General features: G+C 45.1%; 5 protein-coding genes across 5 annotated transcripts; 4 read left to right on the forward strand and 1 right to left on the reverse strand.

The window, feature by feature from the left end:
* Positions 1 to 852: 852 nt before the first annotated feature.
* On the reverse strand, positions 853 to 1,896 carry LOC104584761. The gene has a single exon (XM_010240347.3). The coding sequence runs from the start codon at positions 1,597 to 1,599 to the stop codon at positions 1,084 to 1,086; it is 516 nt and encodes a 171-aa protein (XP_010238649.1). The 5' UTR covers positions 1,600 to 1,896; the 3' UTR covers positions 853 to 1,083.
* Positions 1,897 to 5,823: 3,927 nt separating this feature from the next.
* On the forward strand, positions 5,824 to 9,921 carry LOC100840961 (leucine-rich repeat receptor-like tyrosine-protein kinase PXC3). Its single transcript, XM_003576949.4, has 2 exons — positions 5,824 to 8,749; positions 9,255 to 9,921. Exons 1-2 carry the CDS (start codon positions 5,884 to 5,886, stop codon positions 9,560 to 9,562), a joined length of 3,174 nt encoding a protein of 1,057 aa, XP_003576997.2. The 5' UTR covers positions 5,824 to 5,883; the 3' UTR covers positions 9,563 to 9,921.
* A 925-nt stretch (positions 9,922 to 10,846) lies between these two features.
* Positions 10,847 to 14,743, forward strand: LOC100846462 (dihydrolipoyllysine-residue acetyltransferase component 5 of pyruvate dehydrogenase complex, chloroplastic). The gene is made up of 6 exons (XM_003578776.4): positions 10,847 to 11,930; positions 12,024 to 12,215; positions 12,308 to 12,395; positions 13,980 to 14,050; positions 14,133 to 14,216; positions 14,312 to 14,743. Exons 1-6 carry the CDS (start codon positions 11,085 to 11,087, stop codon positions 14,414 to 14,416), a joined length of 1,386 nt encoding a protein of 461 aa, XP_003578824.1. The 5' UTR covers positions 10,847 to 11,084; the 3' UTR covers positions 14,417 to 14,743.
* A 251-nt stretch (positions 14,744 to 14,994) lies between these two features.
* Positions 14,995 to 16,471, forward strand: LOC100841266. The gene is made up of 2 exons (XM_024455349.1): positions 14,995 to 15,040; positions 15,154 to 16,471. Exons 1-2 carry the CDS (start codon positions 15,010 to 15,012, stop codon positions 16,239 to 16,241), a joined length of 1,119 nt encoding a protein of 372 aa, XP_024311117.1. The 5' UTR covers positions 14,995 to 15,009; the 3' UTR covers positions 16,242 to 16,471.
* Positions 16,472 to 16,730: 259 nt separating this feature from the next.
* On the forward strand, positions 16,731 to 18,542 carry LOC106866788. Its single transcript, XM_014902589.2, has 2 exons — positions 16,731 to 17,977; positions 18,071 to 18,542. Exon 1 carries the CDS (start codon positions 17,479 to 17,481, stop codon positions 17,938 to 17,940), a length of 462 nt encoding a protein of 153 aa, XP_014758075.1. The 5' UTR covers positions 16,731 to 17,478; the 3' UTR covers positions 17,941 to 17,977; positions 18,071 to 18,542.
* The last annotated feature ends 3,822 nt before the right edge of the window (positions 18,543 to 22,364 follow it).

Genomic DNA, 22,364 nt, shown 5'->3' on the forward strand with positions numbered 1-22,364 from the left:
TGTTGTGCAGTTCGGATGTCAGATATGATTCTGAACCAGCAGCTAATCTGTCCGACTATACCATATGTCATGTCATTATCCCATTGCTTAGCATTTGTGGCTAGGCTCAGGTTATTGATAAGTTTACCTCCAGTTGAGGAATTCAGTACTCTGCCATGACATAGTAACCAACGACCTTAGCTTGTAAAGGAGATCCTTATCTCCTGTGATGCAATACCTACCAAACAAGTGTAGATCGGTATGTACTGCAAAATAACCTCAAGCTGACAACTATTCTTTGCTGTCCACTTGGGAGTTGGGACCAATCAGTTTGTTGGTGTGTACTTCACATGCCACATGGCCCTTCCTTAATCTGATGTTTGTCTTCCATAGATGTCATTATGCAGTTAAGCACTATCTAAGAGGGACCTGTTTATATTCTTCCGATACTTCGCTATGATAAAGATTTGTGTTTTCTTTCTGTTAAAGACGCCTTTTATTCTTCGTCATGATAAATTTGTGACATCTAAGCGGCTGAAAGGCTGAAGGTGTTGTTTTAAAAAAAATGCAAAAAAGAAGAAGAAGAGGAATCTCCTGATGTCATATTCACTTCCAACTGAGTCATTTTTTCTCAGTTTAGTCGCCATGTCAAGGCAGAGAATTATATTTCAAATCGTTGTGATGGGCCACTTGATTAATTGTGCCGCCATGAGTCCACTAAGCTGTTAGTGGGTAATCATTCTGATTCATGCCTGCACTTCCAGCCTTGGGACCCGTATTCTACCTTTGCAACCTTCCAAAGTAACTTAAGGTTCGAAATTTTTGAAGCGAGTTTGAATCTTTGAATTTAACCTGTCGATTTCATGCGAAAAGTATAACGAAAGAAGCATATTCAGTATGTTCTGATAGGCAGGTGTAATCAAACAGAGCATAACTAAACACAGACAAAGTGATGCTAGAAACAAGCAAGAAGATTCATCAGCAAAATCCTAAAAAGATGTATTAATCGATCATAATACATCGATATATACACCTTAGATGTATAGAAACATCGATCCATCCACTCTTTATGTAATCTCCTCATCGGAATTGCAGAATCAGGGTTCAGGTTGGCGGCGTCTTCCTGGATGTGGACTTGCGCGCGAGGAAGAGCTTCCTGAGCAGCTTCAGCATCACCAGCAGGCTCAGCCTCCTCCGCCGGACTACACCGCCGGAGCCGGGGACGACGACCGCATGCCGGGTGGCTGCTCGCGCCTCGTCGCCGGGGAGCCACGCCTCGCTGGCCCACTCCTTGCTCAGCGGGCACGGCGGCGGCGCGCGGGCGAGCTCCTCGTTGAAGTCCTCCCACAGCATGTCCATCTTGTGCTGCTCCTCCGCCATCGCGAACCTCTCCGATCCGCCGCCGCCATGGATGTAGTAGTAGCCGTCGTCCTTGTTGGTGACCTTGGTTGGCTTCTCGACGGCGGAGAAGCACCGCCGGTGGCGGTCCTCGTCGGCGCCGGGAACGGAGACGAAGAACCACGGCGGCGGCGAGGCGAATTGGGGGAAAGCGAGGCTCTTGCTGGCGCCGCCGCGCTGCTCCGGCTGGGTGCAGCTGGGGAATGTGAACTCTTCCCCCATGGCTGCTGCGAAACACAGGTGCGTTCTGGAAGACCCTCTTTGTATAAGCTGTGTGTGTTAGTGTGTATGTATATATGTGGAGCTCTGGCAATGGAGGTTGCAACTCCTTATCTACCTTTTTGAAATGCTATGGGAGAGTGGTGTGCCTTCTTTGTTTGTTTTTAATCTCTGAATCTCAAGTGATGGTTGGCGTATGGGAGCAGTACAGGAGTACTATACGGTTTGGTGGTTGGCTGGATGCTAATTGTCTTGATTAAATTAGCTTTGTTGGTCCATCAGCAAAACGCCAATCAGCAAAGCACTAATGCAAAAAGGACCTGCTGATTGATTGCTAATGGTTAACTGCAAGATGGTATCGCCATGCCATTGTCAGTACTCAGTACAGCTAAAATCCAAGAGCTGGAGATCACAACAAGAATTCCAATGGACCCCTAGCTAGAGAATGTCCAATTCAGAAATATAAGTAACTGGGGCTGAACGTAATATAATATGCTAGTTAGAATGCTAAATGCGAGTGCATGCTGAGCTGATCAATCAGGCATGTGTTAGTGGGAAGTTCTCTTCTGTGCTTCTAGAATAATCAACTGATCAAGTGGAGTGTTTGGTTAATGGTGATGGGGTTAAGCTTAAGCATGCTTGTTGGGAAACAGAGCCAAGCAAGCTGGAGTCCACACATGGACCAGAAATTGTAGTGATGTTGAGGGGGAACAGTGCTGTGTTTTTGAATGGTTTTGGAGGGATGGCATGGAAGAATAGAAGGAGACATGCAGCAGAGGGCACGCAGTGCTTTTGGCATCCTGCTCAAGGTCAGAGCCTGCTTGGAATTCATCTCCCTTCTTCTGTGTCGATGAGCACTTTTCTGGTGCATACAGTCAGTGGCTCCAGTGCCTTGTCAGCATCAGAGGTGGCACGAAGTTGAATGGTTGGAGGTACCACTGCCACGTATTGCCTCAGTTGGAACTTTATTTATTTTTTTGGAAGAAACTCAGTTGGAACTTGGACAAGTTAACTTATTAGGATGTTCTACTGGTTGCTGCAATGTACTGGTTGGAACTTGGAAGTGAACTTAGGGCTAAAGGGCAATCCGATAAGTAAAAAAAACATCCTGCATAATACTTGGCCCTTTCAAACAAAAAGAAAGTTAAGAAGTACTCCCTCCAATGCTAAATTTTTGTCGTGGTTTTAGTTCAACTTAGGATCGGAGAGAGCATATGCAAGGGTTACAGTGCACACATTTATTAACTCACTGCTCATGTTAAAACTTTCAAGTCACATGAAAGAGAAATTCTGAAAACTTCAAGATCTTGTACTTCGTATGTATTTGTTTTTATTCTTTTTGTTACCACTAACATATGTTCAGTTTTAGTTTGAAATTTAAACATTGGTCGACCAATTAGAGATGTGTGCACATTATAGATTGCTCAAAAGAAGCCAGATTGCACCTAATACGTGGGCATTTTTCTTTACTGAGCACGGTTAATGGCTAATTGGTTTAGTGTCCAAATTATCGTGAATTCAGAAGCTAAACTCAGCATTATCAGAATGGAACTCCAATTTTCCTTTGTAGGGCCTCTAATGGGCCGGTTGTCTCAACTCGCTTGGGCCGCCACCCGTCTATTGGTTTGCAGCGGCAACTGAGCTGCAAGCTCAACGGAGAGACCTCACTTAGCTGCTCGAAACCATAGGTTAGCCAGCCAATTCCATTAGCAATTTATAAGGAGGTTTTCTTTCCTTTAGAACAAGCTTCGAGAATACCTCTGTATTTTCCATGATGGCTCAGTTTATCTGTCCTGGACTCTCTGGACCATTTAAATGTATTACACTTGTAATGCAAGTCACTGTTATGTCTCACAAGTCTCCACTGTTTTACACTTGTAATGCAAGTCACCGTATGACACCCTAGCATATAATATTTCCTTGTACACATTTACTATGAATCATTGACTAGTATAAATCAATACTTGTTGTAAATGTAGTGGTTTTGTGCAATTTGCTCTTTTAAGAACCGACGTATCTCTCGTGACTTAAATTGAGTTCTGTTCCAAAAGGATTAATGGAAATGGCATGCATGGGGAGAACTTTAAACTGTTAATGTGGAGGCTAAGCCGTTTGTGAGTAGCAGCACATCACGGAGAAGCACGTACTGTACTCTACTTTACCTGACTAATCATCGTCACATATTCATATTGCTTGTCTGGAGAGAAGGGTAGAGTAATTATGCATGCTACTCGAGAGATCCATTCTCACTGTCATGTATAGAGATTAGTGAGTGCTTGATGACTAAAATTATAATTAAACTAGTGGCTAGATCCTTGCCAACTAGGCTCTTGGCACTGTGCATTGTACCCAGAAACTTGTACATATCTTCTTAAATAGCTACAGAAAAATAATTGCTACTCCGTATCAGAGTATCCAGTACAATAGGTTTCACTACTAAACAGATAACACAATTGATAATTTTACATTATCTTGTTGGTAATGTGCTACGCAAACTTTGATCCATACTAGCTCCTTGTGTAAGTAAGTACAGTACCTATGATCAGCTGACACAAGTGGTTCTCGAGACCCAAAACGTACGGCAAAGAGCCGCGTTAGCATAGGCGACTCTTTTTTCTCCGCGCCCTCGCCTTCAAACACGGTCCTGTCTCTGACGCGAAATTTGCAAGCACCTTTACCTTTTTGACCCCCCCTTATAATTTGTTCTTGTTATTCCTTGCTTAGTACGGCCATCGGGTTTGTTTATATGATACACCCTGGAATGAGTGCAATTAGATCGTTGAGCGGATCCAGTGAAGCTCATTTCAGTATAGCCGTCCTTTCAGATAAAGTGTACATATAAATGATGTGTTCAATCCAAAACAAGACCCAGATCAAATTATATCCTCAGACAGATTGATTAATTACATCCAAACTTGGTGTAATAACATTCTTGGATCGGAGCTGGGGCTGATCTAGACGTGGTGGTGGAGACGGTAGGTAGAGAATTATTGGACCAGCTGGTCGATCCATATGAAAGCAGAGAAGTTTGAGGGAGAAGAAAAGACTAGGGATCGAGCAAGAGACAACAATGGAGAGGTCCATTCAAAGTCTCCTCGTCAAGTGTGTGGTGGTAGGCCAGGTAATTAATTAATTAATTACTCTAATTATGATGACAGGAACAGCATGTCAAGGAGTCATGCATGGAGACCCGGACCTTCGTGCACTCACATATAATAACAGCCTTTTTGTTCCTTTTTAACTTTAGAAATGTCCTCACTGGTAGTACAACCACAGCTTTGCTTTTCTCTTGTGCATGCTTTTTGTAAGGTGTGTGGGTAATGGTGGCAAGGAAGTGAAGGTGTGAACCACCAAACCAAATGCAATGGAATGGGTAATTAAATATTTTGCTCTCTTTGTCAATTGTTTGTGTTTAAATTTTACATCCCGTTCATAAATAGATAATAATGCTTTAGGCATTGACATGGTCTACATTATGTATCATTGATTGTTATTTCTTGTATGTTAGTGTGAAATAGTAAATTTAACCAGCTAAATGTCCCGTATGTTGCTCCGTTCTTCACAATTATTTATGTTAGAAACATACTACTTACACTGATAATTATTCCCTTAATTGTTGTCTTTTTCTAAATCATCTTATTTGGTGTCTTAAGGGCTTGTTGTCTCTTTTGGGCTAGGCTCATTAATTTCACGGTGGACCAAACGTTGCTGGTGTGTTTGGGTAAGGCCCATGACAAAGAGTTGTGGATGAAACGACACCAATTGAAAATTAATAGACAGTATAGATATAGATTTATATAAGTATTTTTATAAGTATATATGTTGATACTTCTTCTCATATAGATTTGTACATTTTAACCGAGACAAGTTCTCGTTTCTAGTATGGCTAATCAAGTGTGTTTAAAATTAAATGAGTGTGATCAGTCATTACCATGGAGTGAAAACCAATAAGTGTCAACGAGCTATATAAGGTACTAAATAAAAAAAGTTATTTTATGAAGTGTCGCAACTTTGTCTGAAAACTTAATATGAGACAGATGGAGTATACGGAGTTGTTCAAGAAAACGGAGGGAGCAGTGTTTTCACCTTTTCTGAGGTTCGGAAATGCCCTAAATTTTTCTCCAAATCCAGCTGTTCTCTTGACCCTTTCAAAGTCTATTTGGGTAGGGCCCATGATGAGAATGATAGACCTGCCTTTCTCCTTCACTGTTGTGTTCTCAGCTATGCCCTCAGCCTCAGGTCACAAATCACAATACGCGCGTCAGTCAGTCAACTCTGGAGAGGAAAATGGCGACAGAGAAAATTCCACCTCCTCTTCTAAAAATACTGGACACTCGAGCCTCCTCCTCTCTCTCTGTGTGTACAACACCCAAATCCTCAAACGTCGAGCAAAACCCAAGAACAGTACAAGTAGAGAGCAGAGAGCCATGGCCGCCGAGAAACCCGAGACCTAGAGAAAGAGAGAGGAAAGCTTCTTCCTTTCTGTTTCCAACTGTTCGTTCCTGCCAAGATCGGCAAGGAGGGAAGGATTCAACAGGAAGCCGAGGGCAAGCCGCCATGGAGGAGAGGAGGAGGTACTGTTCCTGCTCTAGCCATGGCCTCTCGCCGCCGCTGCCGCTCTTCTTTTTCTCCTTCTTGTGTCTTCATTTGTCCATGGCCGCCCCCGCCGGCGGCACGCCACCCCTTCCCCTAAACAGCACGCAGGAATCCGTCATGAGGGATCTCTTGAGCTTGGTGGGGCGCAGAGCCGGCTGGAACACGACCGTCTCGAATCCATGCCTATGGAGTGGAATCGCTTGCTCTCCTTCTAACTCCGGTTCGTTCTCCGTGGTGACCAACATCACCTTGTCAGCCCACGGCGTTTCTAACTCTTCCATCTTCGCCACCATATGTGCTATTGACACCTTGCTGTCTCTTGATCTCTCGAGAAATTCCTTCACCGATTTTGGGGACCGACTCTTCTCCCCTTCTTGCTCCATGAAGGAAGGATTGCGGTCGCTCAATCTGAGCAGCAATCAGGCCGCTAGTTCGCTCGGCGGTTTTTCCGGTTTCCCTCGGCTGGAGGTTTTTGATTTGTCCTTCAACCTTGTTAGGGGAAATCTGAGCACCGAGTTAGGCTCATTCCCCCAATTGAGAAGCTTGAACCTTAGCACCAACAATTTGAGTGGTGGTGTTCCTACAAGCATGGTGCCCTCCTTGGAGGAGCTGGTGCTGTCTGGTAATCAGTTGAGGGGTCCAATTCCACCAGGTCTGTTTTCGTATGGAGAGCTTGTTATGCTGGATCTCAGCCAGAACAATCTAACTGGTGATGTACCAGATGAGTTATGGAAGCTCGACAAGCTCCAGACTTTGCTCATTTCAGGTAATGAGCTGAGTGGGGCAATACCTGGGAGACTGTCGAATTCGACGATGCTGTCTCGGTATGCAGCCAACAAGAATAGGTTTACCGGCCCGATCCCAAATGGGATTACCGAGCATGTGAAGATGTTGGATTTGAGCTACAACACTCTGAGTGGGAATATCCCCTCTGATCTACTCGCGTCTCCGGTGTTGCAGGCCATTGATCTCACTAGTAACAGACTTGAAGGAAGTATTCCACGGAACTTCTCCGCTAGGCTCTTTCGCCTTCGGCTTGGTATGAACTTGCTGACCGGGAGAATTCCGGACTCCATAGGGAATGCCTCGAAGTTGGCTTATCTTGAGTTGGATAACAATAATTTGTCAGGTGATATACCTCCCCAGCTTGGCAGATGCAAGGAGTTGGCTCTCTTGAATCTGGCGTCAAATGTTTTGCAAGGTCAAGTGCCTGATCAGATCAGCACCCTTGAGAAGCTAGTGGTTCTGAAGCTTCAGATGAACAACCTCAGTGGACCTATTAAAAGTACATTTTCTTCTCTCACAAACCTGAGCATATTAAATCTCAGTCGGAATTCATTCAGTGGTGAGATGCCACAGAATATTGAACAGTTATCGAAGCTCTCCAGCATGAACCTTGCAGGAAACAAGATTAGTGGTGTCATTCCAGTTTCAGTCAGTTCACTGCGATTGCTAATTGAACTGAATCTGGGGGATAATTCCCTTACTGGTACCATCCCAGACATGCCAGACAAATTGAGCTCATCTCTTAATCTTAGTCATAACTATCTTACTGGTTCTATTCCCTCAAAGATTGGGACTTTAACAGATTTGGAGATCCTTGATCTTTCATACAACAACTTGTCTGGTGCAGTGCCATCCACACTTGAGAATCTTCACAGCTTGACACAGTTGGTGCTTTCTTATAATCAGCTGTCTGGGTATTTCCACCTACCTCCTCACGTAGTAGTTAATATCACTGGAAATCCTGGGCTTAAAATTAGAAGTGATACATATGGCAATGACACCCCGGTTGATGGTAAAACAAAGAACCATGCTGTTCTAGTTACCATCTTTGCTATTGTCGGCGCTCTTGTTGGATTGTGCTTACTTGCTGCTGTCATTATGTTCTCATTGTCCAAGAGGTTTTGTCGCTTTGAAGATATAGGCCCACCACCAGAGCAGGCTCTTCCTCAAATTATCAATGACCACATCATAACAACGAACAGCATCCACACCTCTGCAATTGAATTTACTTATGCAATGAAAGCCGTCTCCAAGCCCACCAACATATTTCTGAAGACAAGATTCTGCACCTACTACAAGGCTGTGATGCCAAATAGGTCGATCTACTCTGTGAAGAAGCTTGATTGGAGTGACAAGATATTCCAAATTGGGAGCCAAGAGAAATTTGGTCATGAGCTTGAGGTGCTTGGCAAGCTAAGTAATTCGAATGTCATGGTGCCATTGGCTTATGCCTTGACAGAAGACAATGCGTACCTACTATACGAGCATGTGTACAAGGGCACGGTGTTTGACTTACTCCATGATGGAAGGTCAGATGTTCTTGACTGGCCCTCGCGGTATAGCATTGCTTTGGGGGTGGCCCAAGGTCTGACCTTTCTTCATGGGCGCACTCAGCCAGTTCTGCTTCTTGATCTGTCGACGAGGACTATCCACTTGAAGTCAAGGAATGAGCCTCAGATTGGAGATATTGAGCTTTACAAAATTATTGACCCTTCCAAGAGTAGTGGGAGCCTTTCAACTATTGCTGGTACAGTTGGTTATATACCACCAGGTAAAACACGTATCCTCAATCCTCATTTTCTTATTCAGTTTGAGCACCTATTCGTCAACTTGTTGAGTTTGTTGAGGAATGAATATTTTCTGCTATTTTTTTAATCAAACACTTGTCATCATCTGTTTCTGATTTTTAGTAAAATTATCAACTAATTTGCTTGACTACAAATCTGTCTGAGTAGCACCCCCAAATTTCAGTTCTCTCATAGTTATATGTAAACTGAAAGCATCATCATGTTCTCTGAAGTGTTGAATGGAACGTGCTTGATTTAGACACAGCCAAACCCTTGCTTTCCCAGTGTTAAATTGGAATTCTCCATCCGAATTGAAGCACCCCTCCCCACTTCAAACATCTCAGTACTTCTAGGCAAACTAGCCTGTATTCTAGCTTCTCAAATCGTGCCCTAGGATAATCCTGTAAGATTTTGGTTCAGTTGTTTTCGTAATCCAGAAAATATCGTTTATACTAGAAGACACTAAACTTCAATGAATTTTGGCTGCAGAGTACGCATACACCATGAGGCTGACGATGGCCGGCAACGTCTATAGCTTTGGAGTCATTTTACTGGAGCTTTTGACTGGGAAACCATCGGTCAGCGACGGCATGGAGTTAGCCAAGTGGGCTCTCAGTCTTTCAGCCAGGCCCGATCAAAGGGAGCAGGTCCTTGACACCAGGGTCTCAAGAAGTTCAGTTGGTGTTCACAGCCAGATGCTGTCGGTCCTGAACATCGCCCTCGCCTGCGTCGCTTTCTCTCCGGATGCTCGCCCGAAGATGCGCGCTGTTCTGAGGACGCTCCTCAACGCAAAGTGAATCGACGGAATCCGTTTTGATAGCCTAGATAAATTCTGAGTGGAGCCTGATATTCGGCTTAGTTTGTGGATGATCATTGTATAGTACCATGGTAGATTATATGACATGGTTGATGAGTTGGAGTATAGGTAATCTGTTTTTGGAGTGGAAGCACTACGATTTCAATGCTGTAAACATCACAGCGAAGTGATGGTCATATTAGCAAAAGCTCTAGTCCATTGTTTTTGCTGGCTAGTTTATTAAAGACTTTGAATTGGCTATGGGTAGTTGAACTAAAAGCTCTGCAAATCACCAACTCAATCCTGTCGTCTAATTTGGAGTTAAACATGCAGTGTGAAACTGTCAGTTAATTTACTCTAGGTTTTCTGTTGTTTTCCTGCCAACCCTCTTTCTGGGGGTTTCTTGTTCTGCAACTTGCCATTTAGCTACAATAATGATTCCAATATTTCTTTTTTTTGGGTGGTTTGTATTCTAAAGTTAACTTGCGTAAATTATATTTTAGTTCGATTCCACTACAGAGCTACTATCATTTTTTCTGATAAAAAGCTACCATCATTTTGGAAAATGTGACTGTCATGTGGGCCCTGGTCCCATATGTTAGTGAGACACTGAGCCATCAGGTGCTGCTCAGGAAATATGACTGACATGTGAGAGAAGATATCCAGTGCTTCCACCCCTTAGGATGCTACCGTGCGTTGGGAGCACGGTAGCACCTCTAAAAAGTTTTCAAAAAATTTGAAATAAATTGAGTGAGTTCATAAGATGTGTGTCTACCATGTCACAAAGATTCAACTTCAAATTCATTATATCCAGAGAGAAACAAAAAAGACAAATGCAAACATGAATAGTTCTAGAAATTTTGTCTTTTGTGTTTTTGTCTTTTGCGACCTACTCACATCTGGATTTGCCTTTTTTGTTTTTCTGTGCATGTAATGAATTTGGATTTGAAACTTTGTGACATGGTAGACACATATCTCATGAACCCACTCAATTTTTTTCAAAAAATTTGAAAACTTTTTAGAAATGCTACCGCACGTTGGGAGCACGGTAACACCCTAAGAGATGAGAGACTGGATATCTTCTCTGACATGTGAGTAGCATTTAGAAACTGTGAGCACAGTATTAGTACGGTTCACAATTTCCTCCGTCTTTCTGAATAACTGCAAAATACTTCAAACTGAAAAACATGAAGAAAACAAAATGAAATTAATTCTATTTTTTGAGCGAACAAAATGAAATTAATTAATCAAATTTTGATGCCAATTGGGCTTTGTTGCTAGTCAGCCTGGACTCCGGGAGGCAAACCCAAAGCAAAGTCATCGAGCAGCCCAGCTTCTGGCGCATCGTCGTCGTCCTCGGCTAATCCGCCCCCGCCTCCGATACTCCCAAGGCGGCCGCAGTAGCAGCAGCAGCCGACAACAGCAAGCCAAGCGAAGCGGGGGCAAGGCAAAGCCATCTCAATTCTCAAAAGCCTCTCGCCAGCCTCTCCCCCTCCTCCTGCCCCCATCCCCGCCACCTCGCAATGGCCGGCCTCCTCCACCTCAACTCCACGCTGCTCCCCTCGGCGTCCCTGCTGCTCCGCAACCGCAGCGGCGGCCAGGCGGTGCGGCGGCGGCGCGCGTGCCGGGTGGAGGCCAAGATCCGGGAGATCTTCATGCCGGCGCTCAGCTCCACCATGACGGAGGGCAAGATCGTCGCCTGGAACGCCGCCGAGGGGGACCGCCTCGCCAAGGGAGACCCCGTCGTCGTCGTCGAGTCCGACAAGGCCGACATGGACGTCGAGACTTTCTACGACGGCTTCCTCGCCGCCGTCCTCGTCCCCGCCGGCGAGTCCGCGCCCGTCGGCTCCGCCATCGCGCTCCTCGCCGAGTCCGAGGACGAGATCCCGCTCGCCCAGTCCCAGGCCGCCAGCTTCTCCTCCTCCTCCTCCTCCTCCTCCTCCTCCTCGCCGCCGGCTCCCCAGGAAACCGCCGCCCAGGAAGCGTCCCCTCCCCCTCCTCCTCCGGCGCCCGTAGCGGTCTCTGCTCCAGCACCGCCCTCGCCGGCGGCACAAGGCGGGGCGCGCGTCGTTGCGTCGCCGTACGCCAAGAAGCTCGCGAAGGAGCTCAGCGTTGATCTCTTTTCAATTACTGGTTCTGGCCCAGCTGGGAGGGTTGTAGCCAAGGACGTCGAGGCTGCCGCAGCTGCGCCGGCCAAGAAGGCGGTACCAGTGGCAGCTGCCCGGCCGGATGTGCCGTTGGGGTCCACGGTGCCATTCACCACAATGCAGGGCGCTGTGAGCAAGAACATGCTAGAGAGCCTTGCCGTGCCTACGTTCAGGGTCGGGTACACCATCACAACCGGTGCTCTCGATGACCTCTACAAGAAAGTGAGCACCTGGGTGGATCTAGTGTTTACCACTCAACTCTCATGTTAGCGGCATGCTGTCGGATGGCTGGATAATGGAGTGACCTTTTTGCAGATCAAGGGGAAGGGGGTGACAATGACAGCGCTGCTGGCGAAGGCCACGGCAATGGCGCTGGTTCAGCATCCCGTGGTGAACTCCAGCTGCAGGGATGGGCAGAGCTTTACTTACAACAGTAGCATCAACATTGCCGTGGCGGTGGCCATCGATGGTGGATTGATCACCCCAGTACTTCAGGATGCTGATAAGGTTGAACGCTTTGTGTATTTGTTGTTTATGCCGAACTTTGATGTTTATGCTGACTCTCGTCTGAGTAAATGGAAAACTGTTGGTTTGTGCAGCTTGATATCTATACATTGTCAAGGAAATGGAAGGAACTGGTTGATAAGGCTCGCGCAAAGCAGCTGCAGCCCCAGGAGTACAACTCCGGTACTTTCTTTGCCTCGCCCAGATGCCCACAAAACTTTAATCTCTAGTGCATTGATATGCATCTGCGTAGTCTGATTTAGATGGCTATAGGGAATTAACTGTTTTCTGTTAGTAAACAATGTCAGTGGGTCCTGAATACATAAGCCTGGTAGATACTGCTTTAACTATGTTCCTTCACTTTTCCCATGAGGCCATGATATTGAAAACTATTTCTTAACATATAACTTACTCGTGCGAAGTTATAAAGGGCCCAAGTTTCTGAGAAGTTGGCAACTTGCTCCTAGTGGTATTCGCTGAAGTTAAGTTTGTTAGTCTTCATTCCTTAATACTTCTGCCAGGAATAATTTCTATCATATCTATAATGCAATGCATCATATCTTATTTTAGGTATTTATTGCCAGTGTTCAAGTTTTATGTCTCATAATGGTTAAGACTCGTGAGCACATTATATCAGTCTCGATTCACTTAGTTTAGTTATGATTTCCAAAAGATCATCTATTAGGTAATTGGCTGTTTTTCTTAGCTGTGACCTGTTTGATTACTTTACTTGGCTGTGCCCCTTATGGTTGTTTAGTACTCCATACTTATTAGTATGAGACCCGTAAATGATAATCCATTAGCTACAGTTATAGAGTATGGAGTAATAGATGGGTTTATGGTGGCACAGAAAATACAACAGATGCTCTGTACTATGATATAAGTTTTGTTCGAGATATGTACCAGGGTTCAGGTCCTCAGTGGAAACCAGACAAATTTCACATGGTTCCAGTTTCACATATAAGAAAACTGAGATCCACTGCAATTTTCATCTTTTGAAAAATGGCACTGCAGTGGCCTTGTGGTGGTTTTCGAAGAATCTGCAGATTTGCAGTTGCATTTTTCAAAAGATGAAAATTGCAGTTGCATATTTCGAATATGCAAGAATTGGAGTGGCATTTATATCAAATTAACCCTACTTTGGAAAAAACTAGCTATGTGCAATTTCAAATTGACATAATTTATAGTCTGTTAACAAATAAATAGATAGGGCCCAGTGATGCACTACATTATGTGTGCCAAATTGTACTAAATTTATGCTGTGATCTTTTATTGAGCTCTGAATGCTCCCTCGGTATATTCCTTTTTTTAGAGTTCTTGGTTTGTATTTGTACCGGGATCATGTGGTTGCCAACCATGTAGAAATAGATGACACCTGCTCCAGAAACCTAAATAATTTTACTTGGGAAACAGAACCATCAGTCCAACCGTTGATGCTACTGGTAGACTGCATTTCTTCTTATTTTTTGGTATGACGAGATATGATTGAATGTTGAAAATTCAAATAACAATAACAAGATGAAGAACTGGAATTATTTATTTACATTTTAATGTTCTCCATTTAGTGAATTAAAATTATATATTTCCTCATGACTAGATTAGCTGAAAATTGACTAATTTATCTATCAAACTACAGCAGAAGCTCCTAAGTTGCCTGTGATCAGCCCTTTTACTTCATTAGTGCTTTAGATGTTAGGCACAAGAAACATGAAGAATCCAACTATATTATTCACTTATGCTAATAGATGTCAATGTTTAAATCCGCAGGTACCTTTACTTTATCTAACCTTGGTATGTTTGGAGTTGATAGATTCGATGCGATCTTACCACCTGGAACTGTAAGATGAGGTTTCCATGTTTTCACTTTTGTTGCCACATAGTGCAGCATGCCCTTGATAATATATGTTTCACTGTAAATAGGGAGCGATCATGGCCGTTGGAGCATCGCAACCAACAGTTGTTGGTACAAAAGATGGTAGAATTGGAATCAAGAACCAAATGCAGGTAAAATTACATATAATTGTCGCACTTTTGCTTCACACCAACCAAATTTAGAGTTACTGATAATTTTCTTATCTATCTTGATCAATAAACCATAGGTCAATGTTACTGCTGATCATCGGGTTATTTATGGATCTGATCTTGCTGCTTTTCTGCAAACTCTCTCGAAGATAATTGAGGATCCCAAGGACCTTACATTTTAGGTGCATCAAATGATTCTTTTTCCCCAAGGCAATCACATAGGATGCTTCTAGTAGATGCGTAGCATGTTTTCTGGTCGTGTGAATTAGTTGTTTAAGCAGCCAGCTTTGTTGGCATCAGGTAACCTTGTTACCTCCTCCTCATTGGTTTGTTTTTCAATAAAAGTTTTTACCTTCTGTTCAGATAGGTGTCAAGCATGAATATTTATCTGAGTGCTCATTAATTGTGGATTATGTTGAGGCCAATGTACCATGGATCATGTCACTGTCACCATTGAATACAAAGAAATGAAATGTACTTTGTCACTGTGCGGCTAAATAAAGCTATTATATCATTTGTTTCTGAATTATTTGATATGGACGTGCCAAAACTTGAGCACGACACTCTTAGCAAAAGTTATGATACCAGGAGACCGGCGAAAATAGCTGGGGCGGTTGATGAGCTTGCAAGGGTGCCAAGATGAAATTGCCCAACAATCAGAAGATGAGTGAAAATGTGACACCACATTTGATCTTCTTTGCTTTACAAGTGAAGGGCCATGATTTCTCCCAACCACTCTCATCATACCAATAGTATGGCTATCTGATACTTTGGCATGTTGTACTTTCTTGGGGCAGCAGCAGATGGTACCTTCCTATATTTGCTCTGAAAGCATTCCTGACTCATCTCAGCTGTACTGCTGCTCATCTCTACTTGAAGGATTCTATTAGGTGGCTAGTCTCTTGTCTCTTGCTTGCAGGCCTGGGCAATGTGCCATTTGTAGTGGAAGCAAAGCAAGCCAGCTGCCTTGATCATCCATACATAAATCCCTACAAGGGCTTTGTTCCTGCTTCCTGTCCATTCCATAGTAGCCTGGAGGGAAGCCATTACTTGCAAAGCTGGGGCATGGCCGCCGCCTCGTCGGGCCGTTCGGAGGTCGACACCTCTCGCGCCTTCCGGTCTGTCAAGGAGGCGGTCGCCGTGTTTGGTGAGCGCATCATTGCTAGGGAAACCCAGGTCAGGCTGGGTGCTCATGCCGGCCAGAGTGTTGTTAGGGAGAGGGGCTCTTGGCCAAATGCATCCGCTGTTGCCGCCTTGACCTTAAAGCTTGAGGGGAGTGGTGGTGTTAAGCCTTCTGGCCTTGTCATCAGGGAAAGCCCCTCCAAGCCAAATGCCATTGCCGATGCCATTGCCAAGCATGAGGCGAGCAGTAGCAAACCTGCTACAAATCCAATCATGGTGTCAGCTTCCCAGCCAATGTGCCTGGTTCCATCTTCCTCACCGTTCTGCGGGTCATCGTCGTCGGTAACGAACGATGACGGCAGGCAGGATTGCAAGGAGGCTGATCTCATTGTCATGAGCTCCATCAAGAAGATTGAGGAAGAGGCAGCGAAGACAAGGCAGGAGGCAGTGCAGGTCAAGAGGAGGCTGGTTGATCTGGAGCTGGCCATGGCAAACCTCCACGCGAAGCTCCACCGTGTCTTATCGAAGCTGGCGCACATGGAGGCCGACAAGGCGGCAGCTGCGAGGGCGAGTATCGAACAAAGGAGCAACAACACGGCGGCACTGACGATCTGGATGGAGCCAAAGCCCGAGCAGCAACCGCGAAGGCATCAGTTGGGGCACCTGCTGAGCCTTGATGACGATGCCGGTGAGGCAGAGGTGATCCATGTCCAGGGTAAGGAGGCGAGGAAGAAGAGCAAGGTGCAGAAGCAGAAGCCAATTGTGCCCCTTGTTGTCCCCCTCATCCATGACATGCTCTTCTCCAAGAAGAAGAAGAAGAAGAGCATGCAAGACAACGAAAGCTTGTACATGAAGGAGCTCTACAGCTTGCTAAGCCTGACTTGATCAGTAGCCTCCATGCTGATCAAACATGTGCCCACTTTATGCAAGAGGGGGGCATATGTCTTCCTTTTCGAAGAAGAAAAAAACTAACAAATTTCTCTGTCTTTTCCAGGGTTCTACATATATTTAATTATGTTGATTGTGTGACTTGCAGTTTGTAAATTAATTGTGTATGTGTCTTATGATCAAGAATTGAACATTAATGTACAAAAAGAAATACTCCCTCCGTCCTAGTTTCCAGGGCATAATCCAAAAATCTATTTGTCCCATGACCTCCCACCTCTTAGGCATAATTTTACTTACGGGGAGTACTCATTTATTCCCAACCGTAGGTGTGAACTCATTCCTTTCGTAGGTGTGAACTCATTCTGTTTGCATGGATAATAACTGCCGGCCTCCTCTTCCCTTCGGTGTGAAACTGCTGGCCTCCTCAGGTCCGCTTCTGTTGTATAAAAGAAACCGCAGGCATTGCCCACAGCAGCCACAGCAATGGAAGGAGTAGGAGACCCAGCCGTTCATAGTTGGGTGGAAACCATGGACGTGGAGGTGGAGCAGCAAGGCGCCATGGTTGATGCGGAGGAGGTCCATGGCGCGGTGGAGCAGCAAGGCGTCATGGTTGATGCGGCAGAGGTCCATGGCGCCGTGGAGCAGAATGATCATGACGTGGTGGAGGAGGACCAAGTTGACGTGGAAGAACTCGAAGATGATTTCGAGAGGCTTCATGCATCCATCCAAGGGTTTTTCGAAAAAGTTGATCGTATATTTGCAGATCAAGACGAGATTTCGGCCAGGTTTAAGTATCTTTACAGCACTCAGGTATACATGTATAAATGCAGAAGTTCCTCGAAAAGAAATCAGTCAACTAATTTGTCAAAACAAAAACAAAAACTGCACGTTCCAATACTAATGTTTTCATATTTTACTCGTATGTAAATCAATTATCAACATAATGTATTTCCTGCAAAATCCATGATGCTATTATAGGGTGCCCCTCCCCAACTGCCTCCCCTGCTTTTCAGTTACCAAGGGTTGAACATTTCCAAAACTCCAACCTTCCTCCTCTCCGACACACGCCAACAAAAATCAATGCCACTGCGACCTCGATGATCGTTTGATGATCACAGGAGCGCAGTGTTGTTCATCGGCTCATCGCGCTCCTTTTCAGATTAGTATTAACCAGTCAATTTCTTGTGATTAATTCTGCTCTGGTTTCGGGCGCCGGAGGAGGGTGGATCGATCCATGGGGCGGCCCGACGAGCCGCCGGCGGGGATCAGCGCGCTGTGCGTGTGGGCGGTGGCGGCGCTGCTCCTCGCCGCCGCGCTCGCCGGCGGCGGGTGCCTGGCGCTCTCCCTCGCGCTGCCCCCTGCCGACGCGCCGCCATGGCTGCCCGCGGCCGGGCTCGCGCTCGTCGCGCTCCCCTGGGCGTTCTGGATCGCCACGTGCTTGTACCGCTGCTGCTGCTCGTGGTCGCCTTCGGCTCCGGCGGGGGTCGTGGAGCGGCAGCCGTCTAGGTCGGTGGTGCCGCTGCCGAGCAGCGCGAACCTCAAGAGCGCGCTCAGCAGGAAGAATCACGAAAAGCGGCCGCCCGACGAGGCGCCGCGGCGGGTGCGGTTCGGGGACTCCGTCGTGCTCGGGGAGGAGAAGAAGGAGAAGGAGGACGATGACGAGACGCCGCTCGCCTCCTCCATGGAGCCTTCGTGATTTGATTTTGATGATCCTACACATGTACAGCTAGGAGGTAATGTAGTAGTACGGAGTACATTGCTCACTTCTCCAAAATACAGTCTCAGAGATGCAATCTGAACGTTCTCTCCTCTCTGTAAATATGCAGGTCAGTATTTATCGCGTCAGACTGAGAATCAGAGGTACGGGTGAGCCGAGGAGGAATTAAAATTAGTGTGATCAAGGGGAAACAGAATTATCATGTAAGACCGCCTGATGTGCAGCAACTACTCAGCATCTGTGAATCAGTAGTGACTAGTGATAGGCTGTGTTTGCTCCATTGATGCATATATTGATTGATCGTTAGTTTCATCAGTGCAGCATTTAGTCTAGGTCGTAGTGATAGGCCTTTTTAAAAAAAAAATTGTCAGGTGATAATTTGTGTCATCAAGTTTTTTAGGGGAATTTTCATGTAAATCTGGTGGCGCTAGATTTAATTGGACCCAATCTTGTCGTCATGAAAAGGCCTGGTTGGATGTCAGCCCAACTCCAATACCCAGTTAAGATTTGTAAAACTATTTTGGGCTGCTTGATATCGGCCCAGTTTCAACAATTAACCGAGCTAGCTAGGTTTGCATAACATGGAGGAGTAGTCTGAAATCTCAAGGATTCACATTCTTTTGCATAAAGTCGTTATAGTTTTTTCACTTTCACATATCTTTATTTTCAGTTCCTCAAAATAACATAAGTCGTTATAGTCCTCAGACAGATTTGGTTCCCAAGAATTTGAAATGTGACCTATATATATACTTCAACACAATCATTCTACTTAGAAGATGGTCACAAACACACATCACACTTATCCTACCCCTATGAGCATCTTCAAGAGACCGAGTCAGCAAATCTTAAAGTTGACGAAGTCACCCACAGGAGGCTCGTAGTTGATGGGTCCGTCACTCCCACTGAAAGAATATTGTCGGTTAAACTCTGGAATAAATCCAGGAATGCGAGCAACGTATAAGACTTGAACATGAGAGTGGGTAAATTTCACCGCAGGGAACCAACCACCTAAGATACGCTCAGTTCGCAATCATGCTAGTGCCACGTGGTAATATGCATGACTGAAGTTGGTGCATGATGGTCGATCGGCTATGACGGTCGTTGCAGCCTTTGGTTCATCGTGATGGGCGGAGCCAAAGTCACCGGACCGATAGTGTGACAGATGATCTATTATGTGTTTTCAGAATCTTGTAAACCAACTAAGTTTGACTTTGGACCTCATTTATGAATTTTCGGAAAGAGGAGTTGACATTTTACGGTTTGTACTGAAGGTGTGCACTTTGCAGACCTTGCTTTCTTAGCTCTACGTTACTATAAAAAACAATTCTAGAGTACTTTTGGCGAAGAATTTAACGTATGACACATATATACAGGTTGTGTTAGTCAAGTTTTAGGAAAAAAAGTGACCACCACACGGATTTCTGAAACATCAAATGAGAAAAAGAGGCAGCATGTCATCATTTCAATGATGATGTGGAATGGTGGATATATGTTTCTAGGCCTTACTTGTCCTCCATAACTTTGACTATGGTGCGCCCACGAATATGTTCTTCACATATGGAATGATTAACTTGTCTTTATTTTATACGATATGAACTAATGATTAACTTAGCTGTATATATATAGCTTTAAAAACAATATGCTTTTTTTTCTTTTATGCGAGATCAGATCACCTTTTTGACGACTCCATCATATCCATGCCAATATGCCATGCCAGCATGACAAAGCATCAATACTGTTTTTCCATGACAAGCTATTAACATATCCATACACTATATATAGATGCGTTCAACAGCAAAGTTCCAACCCATTTCTTTCCATGCATGAACTTGTGTACACGCGTCTGCATGGCTAAACCGATCGACCACTGTACCTAATCGGTTGTATAGTATTATTTCCTTGGCATGCATGCATATGCAGTTTTCTTCGTTCCTTGTGATCCATAAACGTGAATATAAGTTAGCTTGACTGATTTGGATACGAACAGATCGCCAAATTAAGATGACAACAGTGGATACCAGACGACTATATAGATAGAGTATATACCATGCATGCTGCCCAACTTTGATGAAACACGCGCCGGACGAAAAAGGTAGTAATAACTTATACAGTTTGAACGTTTTGACATTAGGGTTAACTAGCGTTAGCAAGCCAAAATGACACGGTACTTTAGTTGGGACAGAACACGTAAATGCATGTCGACGGGAAAGCAAACGAAAGAAGACATACGTACGATGTCGACTCCTTTTTGTAATTTATATATTCACTCGATCTGTTGTATTAATGTCTCGTTGAAGTCAAAAAAGTTCTTGAAGAAGGTGTAAGAAGGTGTGCTGGGAGCTTCGCAATTGACAACGATGTACATTTGCGCAGGTACTGTACTGATATATATACATACATATCCTCGATCGTCAATAATTGGGGTTAGCTACCTTTTGGAATGGTCAATGCTGTTTGCGTCACTTGGTGGACTATATGTGTATATATATGTACTTGGCTTGAAATCAGGGAGTTCATTTGGTTTGAAGTGATTTTACTATTGAAAGGCCGTGAGACTTTCTTCACGTACCGGCCGTACGTATCCAAAAAATCCAGCAAAATTAAAGCGCGCGGTTTCGTCGTCGCCTGCGCGTGTCTAATTAAGCTTTTTGCTCACCTGGTGAGCGTCTTGATCACGTTCGGACAGAGACGGCGGCGAAGGGGACGTTAGTAAATGGAGTACTGTATATGTAGTCCGGCCAAATTGCATACTCCCTCTGCATGCTCATATTATCTGACTTTCTATTATACGTATCTAGACATTTTTTAGACATGGATACATTCATATTTAGACAAATTTGAGTCACTTAATATGTGACGGAAAGAGTATTTGCCATGCCATCGCGCCGGTTTATTTATCTTCTCACACGCCGCGATCGATCTAAGGATGGCTTATATGTCTCGCTTCTAGAGTAAGTCATTAGAAACAGACTAATTCAAAAGAATTACCCCCTCTGATCTTAAATTCTTGACTCAAATTTGGCTCAATATGATGCATCTATTCTTAAAAAACGTCTAGATACATGTAATATTTCGACAACAATTTAGGATCGGAATGACCGCTAAATTTAAAAGTTGATATAAGATGGAGACTGAGTCAACGAGGGTGGAGGCGAAGCGATTATTATCGAAGTAATGCGTGCGTACATAGGAGTACGTCGATCTCTAGCTACTCGCATCGCATTTGAAGAATCCTACTATCTCTCACCTTTCCAGGCTTGAAAAGCAACACGATAATCGGTTACTCCAAGGAAGGAAGCATCGATCAGTAGTAAATACTATCATTAAGCACCTCCAAGGTGTACGTTGCGATCAGAGAGCATGCATGCATGTGTTGGGCGCATCGATCCTTCCTAGCCGTGGGCGCATCTATCTGTCTATCTATCTCCACAGCACTGTGCGTAGCAAAGTAGGATTTCTCTCGCTCCAACACGGCGACGTACGCAAAGAAACAGTTCGGAGGTAGCCAGTCTCGAACGTGCAAACAAACAACTTTACATTTTTCCGATCATACCTGCAGAGAGCAAAACAAACAACTTGTGACTGCGAGAGAGATCGGAACCAAAGTCGTCCATGGACCGATTAATCTTGGACCGACCTAGGTAGCTATAGGCTATAGCTACATAGCTACACGGCACATCAAAACTTTATACGATACGGCCGGCTAGCGTTGCAGGTTCTCCGCTTCTCCGAGGAGACCACTTGCCGGATGCGTGCAGATGCCCGAGGAGAAACAGTCCGGAGGTAGCTATCGGAGGGAGTACTGTACTTGGCATTATGCAAGGCCTCCCATCCCTCGTACTCATTCCGTTCTGAAATAAGTTACGTGAATATGCGGAGATACAAAAGTTAGTGCTCCATGGTTTGCACATCCCATTTCACCGTTGATTCAACGCATCGTAAACACAAATCGTACAGGATTTGTCGTGCGTGAGGTAATTCCGCAGATACAAATTCACGATCACCCGTTACGAGACGGAGGGAGCAGCAGCAAGTGCAACCTTTCGCCAGCGTACAATGTCTGTCGCGCAGAGGAAAAGCCAAAGAGATCGCGGCCACAGGAGGCCGCGTGCGTACGTCCAGCAGAAGCTAGCCGCCTTCCTCGTTGGATCGGACGGCTCCTCTGCTCTCGTGCTTGTCACGCTCTACTCTGCCACCTGGGCCCCGCCATGTCACCGGCCACGTCGACGTCTCCGTCTGTCGAGCCGTGGGGAATCCGCGTGGCGCTGTACAAGCGCGGCTGATCACTCACTTGATTTGGTCGAATCTTTTGGAGCACGAGATTCCCCAGCGCCGAATTCCTCCTTCTTTTTTCCTTTTTTTCGTGAAATTAGGTTGGGCGATAATGAAGAGGACCGGAGGAG

The sequence above is a fragment of the Brachypodium distachyon genome, chromosome 4 (genome assembly GCF_000005505.3).
Source record: "Brachypodium distachyon strain Bd21 chromosome 4, Brachypodium_distachyon_v3.0, whole genome shotgun sequence".
NCBI classification, from domain to species: Eukaryota; Viridiplantae; Streptophyta; class Magnoliopsida; order Poales; family Poaceae; genus Brachypodium; species Brachypodium distachyon.

Bases quoted from the DNA above. Each gene is read 5' to 3' on its own strand.
- LOC100846462 (XM_003578776.4), top strand. From the start codon at position 11,085: ATGGCCGGCCTCCTCCACCTCAACTCCACGCTGCTCCCCTCGGCGTCC. The intron at 12,396-13,979 runs GTACTTTCTTTG...TTAAATCCGCAG, and splicing joins GCCCCAGGAGTACAACTCCG to GTACCTTTACTTTATCTAAC. The intron at 14,217-14,311 runs GTAAAATTACAT...AATAAACCATAG, and splicing joins GAATCAAGAACCAAATGCAG to GTCAATGTTACTGCTGATCA.
- LOC104584761 (XM_010240347.3), bottom strand. From the start codon at position 1,599: ATGGGGGAAGAGTTCACATTCCCCAGCTGCACCCAGCCGGAGCAGCGC.
- LOC100840961 (XM_003576949.4), top strand. From the start codon at position 5,884: ATGGCGACAGAGAAAATTCCACCTCCTCTTCTAAAAATACTGGACACT. The intron at 8,750-9,254 runs GTAAAACACGTA...TTTTGGCTGCAG, and splicing joins AGTTGGTTATATACCACCAG to AGTACGCATACACCATGAGG.
- LOC106866788 (XM_014902589.2), top strand. From the start codon at position 17,479: ATGGGGCGGCCCGACGAGCCGCCGGCGGGGATCAGCGCGCTGTGCGTG.
- LOC100841266 (XM_024455349.1), top strand. From the start codon at position 15,010: ATGTTGTACTTTCTTGGGGCAGCAGCAGATG. The intron at 15,041-15,153 runs GTACCTTCCTAT...TCTTGCTTGCAG, and splicing joins TCTTGGGGCAGCAGCAGATG to GCCTGGGCAATGTGCCATTT.